General features: G+C 45.5%; 2 protein-coding genes across 4 annotated transcripts in view; both read left to right on the plus strand.

Annotated features, from left to right (window-relative positions):
- The window catches only part of RAB40B (RAB40B, member RAS oncogene family), a 51,161-nt gene extending 44,435 nt beyond the window's left edge, over positions 1-6,726 (plus strand). Inside the window, exon 6 of the mRNA XM_032792744.1 lies at positions 5,609-6,726. Coding sequence (XP_032648635.1) covers positions 5,609-5,880 — 272 coding nt within the window. The 3' untranslated portion in view covers positions 5,881-6,726. The remainder of the gene's footprint in view (positions 1-5,608) is intronic.
- A 5,556-nt stretch (positions 6,727-12,282) lies between these two features.
- WDR45B (WD repeat domain 45B) overlaps positions 12,283-12,644 on the plus strand; it is a 37,473-nt gene continuing 37,111 nt past the window's right edge. The window contains exon 1 of one of the 3 annotated variants that reach the window (XM_032792746.2): positions 12,283-12,515. In XM_032792746.2, coding sequence (XP_032648637.1) covers positions 12,449-12,515 — 67 coding nt within the window. In that variant the 5' untranslated portion in view covers positions 12,283-12,448. The remainder of the gene's footprint in view (positions 12,516-12,644) is intronic. The other 2 variants (XM_032792747.2, XM_032792745.2) reach the window with 2 other exon arrangements.

Here is a 12,644-nt window from a genome sequence, read left to right on the forward strand (position 1 = left end):
CCGATACTATATGGCAGTCTCCAGCCTCTAACCCTCCTGCAGCCAGGGGATTCGAGCGTAAATACATGGTGCCCGCTAAAGGGTCCGAGTACTTGTATGTCCATCCTCCTCCCTGCTCACTAGTCGTCCAATCTGTTAATGAGAGGGAATGCATGGCCAGCAGGCCCCAGCCCCGAAATAGAAGGAGGCTAGGTGAATGGACTTCCTCGGCCGCAAACTGTACTCGGCAGATGCCCTACAGTTCCAGGTGGCAAATCAACAAGCCCTGCTTAGCTGCTATAATTATAACACCTGGGTGGTGGTGGGTAAGTTTACGAAGCTACTCCCTCAAGACTCCCACCAAGAGTTCGCTGTCCTCTTGGAGGAAGGGAAAAAGGTGGCCAGAACTTCCCTCCGGGCTTCGTTGGATGCAGCCGACTCAGCAGCCAAGACTCTGGCCTCGGGTGTTGCCATGAGGCGCATCTCATAGCTTCAGGTTTCAGGCCTCCCACCAGAGCTCCAGTATACCATTCAGGACTTGCCATTTGATGGTAAAGGTCTCTTCTCGGAAAAGACTGACCCCAGGCTGCAAAGCCTAAAGGACAACAGGGTCATAATGCGCTCTCTCGGCATGCATATGCTGGTGACCCACCACAGGCCTTGCCATCCCCAGCCTCTCCGCCCGTACTCTGCGCCTAGACAAAGACAGGACTTTGGCAGGCGGCGCAGCCAAGGTGGTCGTAGACAACAGTCAGGACCCCAAGGGGGCCAAAATCAAGGTCCCTTAAAACCACCAGCGGGACTAAAGATGAACTTTTGAAGGTGCGCCCGAGGGTGGCGTACCAGTTACAGCCCAGGATCCTTCTCCTCCCTTCTCCAACAGTCTCTCCTACTTCCTCCTGGCGTGGTCCCAGTTAACTTCAGATCGCTGGGTCCTACGCACAGTGGAGTGTGGGTACCACCTCCAATTTATTTCAACCCCGCTCTCCCATCCTCCAATCCCGTCCTTCTTCAGGGACCCCTCTCACGAGCAATTCCTCTCGCAAGAGGTGCGGACGCTCCTCGCCATGGGAGCTATAGAGGAGGTACCAAAGGACGAAAGGGGCAAGAGGTTTTACTCCCATTATTTCCTAATCCCCAAGTCAAAGGGAGGTCTCAGACCTATCCTAGACCTGCGAGGACTCAACCAGTTTATGATAAAGTTTAAGTTCCGCATGGTATCCCTGGAGACCATTATCCCGTCCTTGGATCCTGGAGACTGGTATACTGCCCTCGATATGAAGGATGCGTACTTTCACATCGCCATCTTTGCTCCGTACAGGAGGTACCTTCACTTCGTAGCTGACCGTCAGCACTTCCAGTTTACGGTCCTGCCATTTTGGCCTTTCTGCAGCCCCAAGGGTATTTACAAAGTGTATGGCCGTAGTCGCAGCCTATCTCCGCAGATGTCGGATACACGTTTTTCCATATCTGAACGATTGGCTCATCCGAGGGGTCTCCGAGACACAAGTCACCCAGCATGTGGGCATCGTCAAGGACCTATTCACACGTCTAGGCCTGATGATCAATATAGAAAAATCCACTCTGGTTCCCATGCAGAGGTTTGACTTCATAGGAGCTATCCTGGACTCCAATCTAGCCAGAGCCTGCTTACCACAGCCGCGGTTTCAGGTGATGGCAACAATCATCCAAGGTCTACAGAATTTCCTGACGACCTCGGCTCACACTTGTCTCGGTCTCCTGGGTCACATGGCTGCCTGCGTGTTCGTGACCAAATATGTCAGACTCCGCCTCCGTCCTCTCCAAGCTTGGCTCAATTCGGTATACCGCCCGGGCAGGGACCCAATAGACACGATAGGAACCATTCCCCAGAGCACCCTATGTTCCCTAGACTGGTGGCTGACTCCCTCCCTGGTGTGTACAGGGCTGCCGTTCCATCCGCCCCAATCCTCAATGTCCCTGATGACGGACGCGTCATCTCTCAGCTGCGGTGCTCACCTCGGACACCTTCGTACTCAAGGCCTCTGGTCATCTCAGGGGCTGGCATTACACGTAAATGTCCGAGACCTGAGAGCAGTCCGCCTGGCGTGCCAGGCGTTCCAGCAACATTTACAAGGCCGTTGTGTCTCAGTGTTTACAGACAACACAATGGCCACGTACTACATAAACAAGCAGGGAGGGACACAATCCTCCCCCCTTTGTCAGGAGGCCATCCAACTCTGGGACTTTTGCATAGCCCACTTGATAGACCTGGTAGCGTCCTTTCTCCCAGTGGTTTGGAACACTCTGGCACATCGACTCAGAAGGTCCTTCCTATCTCACGAGTGGTCGATTCGCCCCGACATTGTTCATTCTGTTTTCCAGAAGTGGGGATTTCCCCACATAGACCTGTTCGCTTCCGGCGTGAACAGGAAATGCCAGATGTTCTGCTCCTTCCAAAGTCTCTCCCCGGGATCGATCTCGGACGCTTTCCTGATGCCGTGGAAGAGCCAGCTGCTTTATGCCTTCCCATCGTTCCCGCTGGTTCACAAGGTCCTGCTAAAACTCCACAGGGACAGAGCGCGCCTAATCATGATTGCTCCAGCGTGGCCTAGGCAGCACTGGTACACCACGTTGCTTGACCTGTCGATAGTCAACCCAATTACCCTGCCACTCCACCCAGACCTTATAACTCAAGACCGCGGCAGACTTCGCCACCCAGACTGCAGGCCCTTCACCTCACGGCATGGCTGCTGCTTGGCTAAACCAGTCAGAGTTACATTGCTGTGCATCGGTACGACAAGTTCTCCTGGGTATCAGGAAACCTTCCACCCAGTCAACGTATCTGCCCAAGTGGAAGCGTTTCTCCTGCTGGTGCGAAATGCATAATCTTACTTCCACTGAGGTCCCAATTCCCTCTGTTTTGGACTACCTCTGGTCTCTCAGACAGCAGGGCCTAGCAGTATCATCATTGAGGGTACACTTGGCAGCCGTCTCTACCTTCCACCCAAGGGAGGGTGGCCGTTCCGTGTTCTCACACCCTATTGTTTCGAGGTTCCTCAGGGGCTCGGAGCGCTTATACTCCCAAGTACACTGCTCAGCCCCGACCTGGAACCTCAACGTGGTTTTAACCAGACTTGTGTGTCCCCCATTCGAGCCGTTAGCAGCCTGCTCGCTACTCTGCCTGTCGGGGAAGACAGCTTTCCTCGTAGCCATTACATCGGCCAGATGAGTCTCCAAGCTTAGGGCTCTTACGGTGGATCCGCCGTGCAGTTGTGACCACACCCAGCATTCCCCCCTAAGGTGGTTTCGGCATTTCATGTTAACCAGAACATCTTTTTCCCGGTCTTCTTCCTAAAGCCACACTCAACGCGATGGGAGCAAAATTGCACTCCCTGAACATCCGTAGAGTGCTCGCATTTTATATTGAGCGGACAAAACCCTTTTGTAAAACGCCCCAACTCTTTGTCGCGGTAGCAGACTGAATGAAAGGCCTACCTGTTTCCTCTCAGAGGATCTCATCTTGGGTGATGGTGTGCATCTGCACTTGTTATGATTTGGCTCATATTTCCCCAAGCCACATCACCGCGCATTCTACCAGGGCTCAGGCTTCATCTGCCGCCTTCCTGGCTCATGTACCTATCCAGGAGATATGTCGTGCAACTACCTGGTCTTCGGTCCACACCTTTTGCTTCACATTATGCTCTGGGTTCAACAGTCCAGAGATGATGCAGCCTTTGGCTCAGCAGTTTTGCATTCTGCAACATCTCACTCTGACGCCACCGCCTAGGTAAGGTTTGGGAATCACCTAATTGAAATCGATGTGAGCAAGCACTGGAAGAAGAAAAGACAGTTACTCACTTTTGTAACTGTTGTTCTTCGAGATGTGTTGCTCATATCCATTCCAAACCTGCCCTCCTTCCCCACTGTCGGAGTAGCCGGCAAGAAGGAACTGAGAGGCGGTTGGGTCCGCAGGGGTATATATCCGGCGCCATAGCGGCGCCACTCCAGGGGGCGCCCAGCCGGCCCACCGAGTATTGCTAGGGTAAAAATCTTCCGACGAACGTGCACATGGCGCGCGCACACCTAATTGGAATGGATATGAGCAACACGTCTCGAAGAACAACAGTTACAAAGGTGAGTAACCATCTTTTCTGGTTTGTTCTGGATCTTTTAGTTTACAACAAGTCAAACTATTCTTGCAGTGTTGGAAAATTCTCCTTGCTCTCTCACCTGGAACAGATGAATTTTCTTCTTTATCATTGTAAAGGTGAGAGAGAGAAGACTTGGAACCTGGGCTGGTAGATTGTCATGCTTTTTTTTTTTCACAGGTTGTACTGGTGTGAGGGATATCCACCAACCTACCGTATAACTGATGTCTATAATAATGTCTCAAAGCCTTTAAGACAGTTAATGAAAACTGGATCATAGAGTACACATAACTGTTTTTCTAAATGGAAATGGGCTCAGTTTACCTTGTTAGATATCTAAAGAGGGTTTCTCTATTGGAATAAAAATTGAATGGGTTTTTTATACAAATGCTGGAAAATGTAAGTGTCTTTTAAAAGGATTTACTGGCTTTGAAGAAGCTTTATATTTCCCTAACGTAAGTAGGTACCCTACCAAAAACTAGATTAACAAACTGGTGTAGGTTTATTTTGATTTGTGCAGTATCACGCTCCTTATTCACTTAAGCAGTAAGACAAGAATATTCCCGACAGCCTTAAAACAAACAAACAAAAAAAATGGACATCCCAAAAATCATACAAGAACACCAGATCCCAAATTATCCCAATCTCTGAAGAAAATCCTGGAGATGTATGAATGGGTTATAGCGGCAGGGAGTGGTGTTTTTAGGAGTTTGTACTAGGTACTGTCTTTCCTAAGCTTTAAGTCTTAGGAAGCATTGGGGCAGGAGGGGGCTGTGGGGAGAGTAAAAATATTAATCACTTCCAATGTTCATTCTTTCCTTGCCAAATGCCAACAGGGGATATATCCAAGTAAAATGTATTTCCTGGCTCTGAGCAATTACTATGCAGCTAATTTAATTTTCTGAAAAATATAGATTGAAATTGTCTTTTGCCAGAGTTTGTAGTATAATTTAACCAGTAACATTTACTTATGAGCTTGCATGATTCCCGCCAGTTCTGGATGAAATAAGGGTACCAGAGTAAAAGATTCAAAGAATAGTCTTGTTCAGATGGGATTCCAGCTGACTGGAAAGAAGTGCAATGAGAGTTCAGTATGAGTGTTAGGCAGAGCTGGGGTAAAAGTTTTCAAAATCTTTGACATTCAATGAGACTGAAATGAAAGTAATTTTTGAAAATGGCACTTAAGCTTCTAAGTCACTGAGGTGTTTTTGAAAATGGTATCCTTGGTTTATTCAACTTGGATGAGAGGGGAACAATTTTGCAAGATCTCTCATTGAAGCCAGTAAAAGTTCCATGTGTGTAGGGCTTGTGAGATTGGACAGGTTAGAGTTATGGGCAAGTATCTAGTACTGGAGAAAGGGTATAATGAACTGTAAAGAGAGGAAAAATAAGAGGATTGGTTTTAAAAGTACAGTGGACACACATGATACTCTGTGTGCTGCCACCAGGTGGCTTACAGAAGCATACTATGTATTATAATATGTTGGTTTTTTTTAAAGTACTGAGTCTGCAAGATCTCTGCTGCCGTGCCATAGTTTCCTGCACCCCTGTGCATCTTGTTGACAAGCTCCCGCTTCCCGTTGCCTTACGAAGCCATCTCAAATCTTTCTCTATGGCCAATGGCCTTAATGCCAGGATGATGCATGGACGTTCCTATTCACTCACTGCCAGCAACAACAACAAAAGGAACAGCCTAAAGAAAGCTAAAATTATCCGTCCCCCACAGAGCCCACCAAAAAACTGTACGAGAAACAGCTGTAAAATTTCCTAAACCTGATGTGGCTGAAAAACAAGGTTGACTTTCCTCATGTGGAGCCTTGAACACAAGGAGTCCTGTTGAATAGCTGAGCATGCTGCGTGTATCACATGACATTGACAAAAATAAGGAAAGACTTATTTTACAGTGCTCACTACAACAATGCTGCTTTGGAATTAATGATGTGTTCTGTGCAACAGAAGTGGATGTGACACTTTGCTTTTGGACTTTTAGATTGGAATTTTTGATGTGCACAATGCCTGTGTTTTGAGATGTGTTTTTTATAAAGAGAATAATTATCATTTTATTGAGTTGTTAATTACAAGAGATCTTGGAAGTGATTTGTGTAATTCACTAGATTAAAATCTGTTTTATCACCAACTTTATTTACAAATAGGCAAAAATTAGTGTCAGATTGTAGATTAAAGCAGAGATTTTTTTTTAAATGCAATGTATTGTATACATTGTAAATTTTACAAATGGTGAGACATTCTATTGAAGTAGTGGATATGATTATTTTTTGTACAACTTCCCTTGGTAACCTCGAAGCACTAATTTAACTAAGCTGCAAATGTGTATATAGAATATTATGCACAACATGTTTTTGTCCCATTAGTGTATGAAGCAGATTTGATAAAGTTTTTGCTATGTTATTTAATACTTCTGGGGATTAATCTGTGGTTTATATTCTCATTTTTCTGTAAATCTACATTTTTTGTACCAGATGTACTACAAGGTAGTTCTAGGAAGAAAATGCCAAAGACAATAGTTGCAACAAGCAGTAAGAAGAATGTGACTGAAGAGCTGCTTTATAGGGAAAGAACAATATTATTTAAAAATAAATGTTCCTGGAAAAACAAAGCCTGTTCTTTATTCTTCAGTAGGTGGCTTGCCCTCCTTTTATGGTGAGGCTGTTTCATAGATCATGGGGATGCTCTTCTTACAGCATAGATCTTCAAAAGTGGCATAAGAAATTTTGAAAAGCAGTATGAGTTAAATCCTCAGTTCACGGGGAAAGGTGTCTAAGTGATGGAAATGGTGTGACACCATGCTCCTGGGCTCATTGACACCCAGAGGAGTGATAACACCAATTTCCAGCGCCCTTGGTGAAAGTGGTATGTAGCTTCACTGCAGCATTTACAAGTGCCTCTGCTGAAATGTAATTTGGTAACATCTTGCAGTAGCAATAGTTCTGAATCATCATAGATGTCCCTACATCTCCATAGCAACAGACCACTAGTGGCGCAAGTCTATCTGGTACAAAATGCCAAGACTATATTGGGATTCTAGCCAATAGGTTATGCACAACAAAAAGATTAATAAACGATAACAAGATGCAGATGTGTTAGAAGACCAGATGGTAACACTCAAGTACAGTGGGGCTCTGTTATAAAGATTACATGGGGGGGTGGGGAACACCCACCCTCTCTTCTTTTTGGGAATCATTCCTTCTGAATGATCCTTGCAGGTGCAGCCAGAAACAGAGCATCCCAAAGCAGGCATGTGGGTAGAAGCAAAGTCTCTATTTTGCAAGTCCAGGGAAAATTCTGCTAGAACTCCTACGCCAAGGCAGGTCAGTTGGGTTATTATTAGCTCTGACACTCCCTCAAGTTGACATTCTTTATCTGTGGTCCAATAGTAAAAGTGTAAAATCTTCATTCTCTTAAAAACACCATTTATAGTTGGATCCTGAAACACCACTCTGTCTCTACCCTCACTCCTCAGAATAAATAAGGGGTAAACAAACAAACAAGCACAAGAGGGAAATGGAAAGTTTGGACTCTCAGATCATTTTCCAGAATAAGATTTGATATGTAAAGCCAAATGCCCAAAGCAAACCCTAAATGGTAAGCAGTGCAACTGACTTCTATTTGTATCTTTAGTAGTGTGTTTATTTCAGGGGATCAGTTTAAAGCATTATCTGAATTGGTAATAGATCACTTGTCTCTGCATCCGACGAAGTGGGTACGAAAGCTCATGCTCCAATATGTCTGTTAGTCTATAAGGTGCCACAGGATTCTTTGCTGCTTTTACAGATCAAGACTAACACAGCTATCCCTCTGATACTTATCTCTCATTGTAGTTTTTAATTACTGTACATAAGCAATTTGTGCTGTTGCATTCTGCAACTGAAATAAAAGTTAGTGGAAGCCACAGGTGCTCAACACCTCTGAAAATCATGATCTAGGTAGCTCAGACTGAGCATTCAAATGTAGTGGATACATTTAAAAAGAAAATCCCTGGCCAAATTGATGTGACCAAAGTCACAAAGGGAATATTGCAGTGCTGGGTCTAGAACCAATTTTCTCAGCTTCCATACCTAATACAACCGGCTGTCTTGCCTCAAATCAATAACAATCATCCACATTCTAGGACCTATTCCTGCTTCCAATAAGTTCACTGCTACCAGGCTCAAACTGCTAGCTAGATGTCCAACACTATAGTATTTGAGCATAGTGTTATGGAAAAGTCCTACATAATTTTATTAGTTCCATCCTTATTAGTACTGTAGAAATTATTCCGTCTACATGATTTAATAGAAAACAACTTTTTCCTGAGATGGATTTTTTTTTTTTAACCCTCCAATAAAACTCTATAGCGGAGATACAATTTTCAATTAAATGCTATGGGCTGGCAAAAAAGAAAACTATAGAGGAAATTCTCCTTTTTTGTTACATTAGACAGGAAAAAACTAAGTACTAGTGATGGCAGAATCCTTCCTCCACAAACCATCAAAGATAATTATTCTTTTATGTAGTGGCAATTTTATTATGTAGTGTGCATGTCACTTTATAGACCACCTTTACAAAAGTTGTTTGTCCCCAGAAGCTTACAGTTGTATTTGTTGGAGAACATTATGAGAAATTATGACAGGCCACAGAGGCAGGGGGGTGAACAGAGGGGGGGTGGTGGTATTATCATCTCCATCTTACAAACTGTGGAACTGAGTCACAAAGAGGTTAAGTAACATGCCTGCTCCAAATGGCACCAAGTCTGGGACAGAGGAACTCAATCTCACAAAATTCCATGCTTTTGTCCTATACAAATTATTTCCCTTCAACTATAAAGAAATTGTTTCCCAAAACATGGGTGACTAGAACTCTCTTGCTCACTTTTTAATTAAAAAAAAAAGGAAAGTTATGATCCTGTTTGGTGAGAGGAAAAACATTGACTTGCTCAAGGGTGTGTCTGCAGTTGGATGCCAAAGAGAAAATTAGCCACAAAAGAGCAAAGTTCAGTTTTTGTTCTCCTGCAGACTTTATACTTGTCTTAATTATTCCAAAGGAAGGGTGTTTCCAGGACATTCAATATCCTTATTTGTATGAGGTGTGTCTTGTTGTGCGTCTCTCTCTTCCCTCTGCAAAGCTAGAGCACTTAGGAGAGGATTTGGCTATTGTTCCACCTCCCAACTGTAATTTCAAGAAGACAGGGTGTGCTGGCTAATAGGCAGAGAGAGATGTTCTTTGCTTCACAGTGTATGCTTATTCAAAAATGTGTAAAATGCAACCAGTACAACTTTGCTGGGTGTGTGTATGATATTTAACATAGATAACTCTTAAAAACAAAAGACTTTTACCTAACCTTTCCAATTACATTAGACACCTACTTATCCAACTTCATCCTACCCCATAGATAAGCATCAGAGAAAAGAGGCTGATAGACCTTCCACCAGGCCATAAACACTAACAGACAGTTGAGTAGTTGGAGGGTGGAGGTAAGAGGATATAGTGGTTGGGGGCCATCTACCAAGAACATCTTTTCACTCGGAAATCTCAACAATGGCAATAGCCTGGAGGAGAGAGAGCCTCCCAAAGAGACGGGGCTCAAACCACACAAGATGTTGAAGATCAAAGCAGGCATCCTAAATTGCACTTGGAAATTAACAGGTAGTCAGTGCAGTTTTTAGAGAAATGGTATAATAGATTTTTGGTATCTACCACCACCAGACCTGTAAGCAGTCAGATTCTGCATTAGTAGCTCTAGAATGGTCTCTAAGGAGAGGCCTACAATAGAGCACATTGTAAAGGAAGGGTCACAGATGATAAAAAACTCTTTCTGGGATATCCTGGGAAGCTGGGGGTCCAAACGGCACTCTCTAATGTGGATCTCTTGGGCAAATGGTAGCCAAAGCCTCTCGATAAGAGGGATAAAAATTCACCTCACTTCTCACACTCTTGGTAAAGGCTGCCCTGGTTCTGCACTCTGTAGAGTCCATACATTACACGGCAAGGGGGCTGATATGGCATAGCAAGAGAAGATACAAATAGGAGAGTATAAAATTAAATATGGGTCCCTCTTCTGCATCCTCAGAGTCAGATTTCTACTCTGCCTCTCTGTCAGTACAAAGGAACCATAAAGCCAGCGGATTTGGCTAGCTAAGAACTCCTGTGTATGGGAAATTGTTGAGGAAAAGAGTACATGGACAGAATGTCCCTGTGCTCAGGTGATCCCCAATTGGTATAATGGTCCTTTATGGCTGCAGCCAAGTGGCACAATTTAGAGTGTAATCAATAAGGACTGTGTCATAACAGTGCATGACAAAGATAGAAATCTTGAGTGGCCACCTCATTCAGTAAGTACTGTTCATTCTGACTGCTGAATGAGGCTGGGTCTCTGTGGAAAAATTAGTACATGAACATGTAAGTGTAAGACTACACAAGGAGACTACATGCCCATGCCACTTTGATTCTAGCATTGTCTAGCTTGAGAGCTTGACATTATAGTCTCAGGTCTTAATTCTTCAAAAGACTCAGGTGCATGTTTAATGTTATGGACTGTGAGCAGTCCCACTGAGCTCACAGTGGCTTTGTTTTGGGAATATTCATAGTGTATATAACATTAAGCATGTGGAAAAGTAATTGAAGGATCAGGGCCTTAGTAACATTCTTTTCACTTGTGTGTGTGTGGAATAATAAATATACTGAGATCAGTCAAGCAAAAGTATTCTTTTCCCTTCTTCCCCTTTGTAAATGTATTGCCATGAATATCCTCAGCTGTAGCTATTTCAGGAGTGGTCATATAGCTTGAATCCTCTGTAGTACACACACACAAACCCAATGGTAATATCTAGAAACAATAAAAAAAACAGGTAGTGGTTACAAAAGAATAACAATGAAATTGAAATAGGCAGTGATTGTCTGAAAAATGGTTAGAAAGAGTTAGACTGTTAGTGTTTCATCTTTTTGTTTTCCCATACTCATCCCTTTTTCCTCCTATTGTTTGTTACACTTACTTGTTGCACCTTGTCTTAAACTAGATTACAAACTCTTTGAGGCAAGAAGTGTGTCTTTTTATGTTTGTACATTGCCTGGCACTGTGGGATCCCTATCCTGAATAGGGTCTATAGGCTGTACCTGAATAGAAAAATCAGTAGTAGCGAGATCCTGAATGTGACACTCTTTCTTGAGCGAAGGGAGGCAGTGTCACAACCTGCAGCCTCTGTGGGCTGCATCTCTTTATTAAAGATGAGTTTAGCTGCAGCAATCTGCTCCATTTTATATAAATTAAGGGTAACCCTTGAGGCTCCCATCCAAACTGCTAACATGGCTCTCATATGAAAAGCTTAGGTGCCCCCGTGGCTATGTAGAAAGCTATGAAGGGCATGATTTATTTGGCAGAAAGTTCAAGTGAACACTGTGCATTCAGTTATGACTGTCTAGATGATAGCACTCAGATGGCAATGGAGTATTGCACACACAAACCCGTATTAAGATACAGCCATTGTACAGATCAAGATGGGTAATGACACATCAGTACCTAGGGCAGAATTTGGATTCAGATGGGTCACAGCATGTTGGAGAGCTGTAGCAATGCCCAGGGAGAGAAGGGGATGTTCCATACCTGCCACCATTTGAATGGTGTAATCAGGGACATTGGGGAAAAAAGTGAGGGCAACCCTTTACACAGTACTCCACTGAAATGTGTTGAGCTGGAGAGCACTGAGAATAACACCCTAGAAACAGAAAATTCCTGCCTTAGCACAGCTTGCATGGGTGCTTCACAGAGGACTTCTAGGTCCTCAATGCATACCCAGATCCAGGCTCCACCTTTGCCAGCCCCATATGTGGGCCTCCCTCAAAGCAGCCCCAGAGGAAATCATAGAAGATTGGAAGAGGCCTCAGGAGGTCCTCTAGGCCAACTCCCTGCTCAAAGCAGGATCAACCCCAACTAAATCAGAGCTTCCCTCTGGGATGGTAGGAAGTGAGGGGATATTCCTCAGGGGGTAGAAGACTCTCCAGGCCAGTCCTGGAGGGAAGGGGAGTAGCTCCCCCATTGCAGCCCCGGGGGTGGGCACTGAATCCCCCCATGCAGCCCCGGGGGTGGGTTTCCGCAGGAGGTGGGGGAGGGGTTGCCCGTGCCGGGAAAGGGCGGCGGTTCGATTGCTCGGCGCTCCTCGGCCTGTCGGGTGGATGGTATCAGGCTCGGCGCGCCGCCTGGCGGGGTGGGAAGCAGCCGCTGGCCTGTCCCTGTGCCCGCCCGCTGGCTGCGGGGAGTGACGGCGTCTGGGCTGCGGCGGGGCTGAGTCCGTCCCGGGCCGCGATGGTTTAAAGGCCCCGGGCCAGCCCCGCATCCGGCAGCAGCCATGAACCTGCTGCCGGCCAACCCGCACGGCAACGGGCTGCTGTACGCCGGCTTCAACCAGGACCACGGTGAGGGGCCGGGGCGAGCCGGAAGCTGCGGCCGAACCAGGGGGAGCGGGTGTAGGGGCGTCTTGGGAGTAGGTTGGGTTCCTGTGGGGTTTGTCTGGGGGGTGGAGGGGCCGCGGGTGCAGGGAGGGG

This window comes from Chelonoidis abingdonii, chromosome 13, assembly GCF_003597395.2.
Source record: "Chelonoidis abingdonii isolate Lonesome George chromosome 13, CheloAbing_2.0, whole genome shotgun sequence".
Taxonomy (NCBI): domain Eukaryota; kingdom Metazoa; phylum Chordata; order Testudines; family Testudinidae; genus Chelonoidis; species Chelonoidis abingdonii.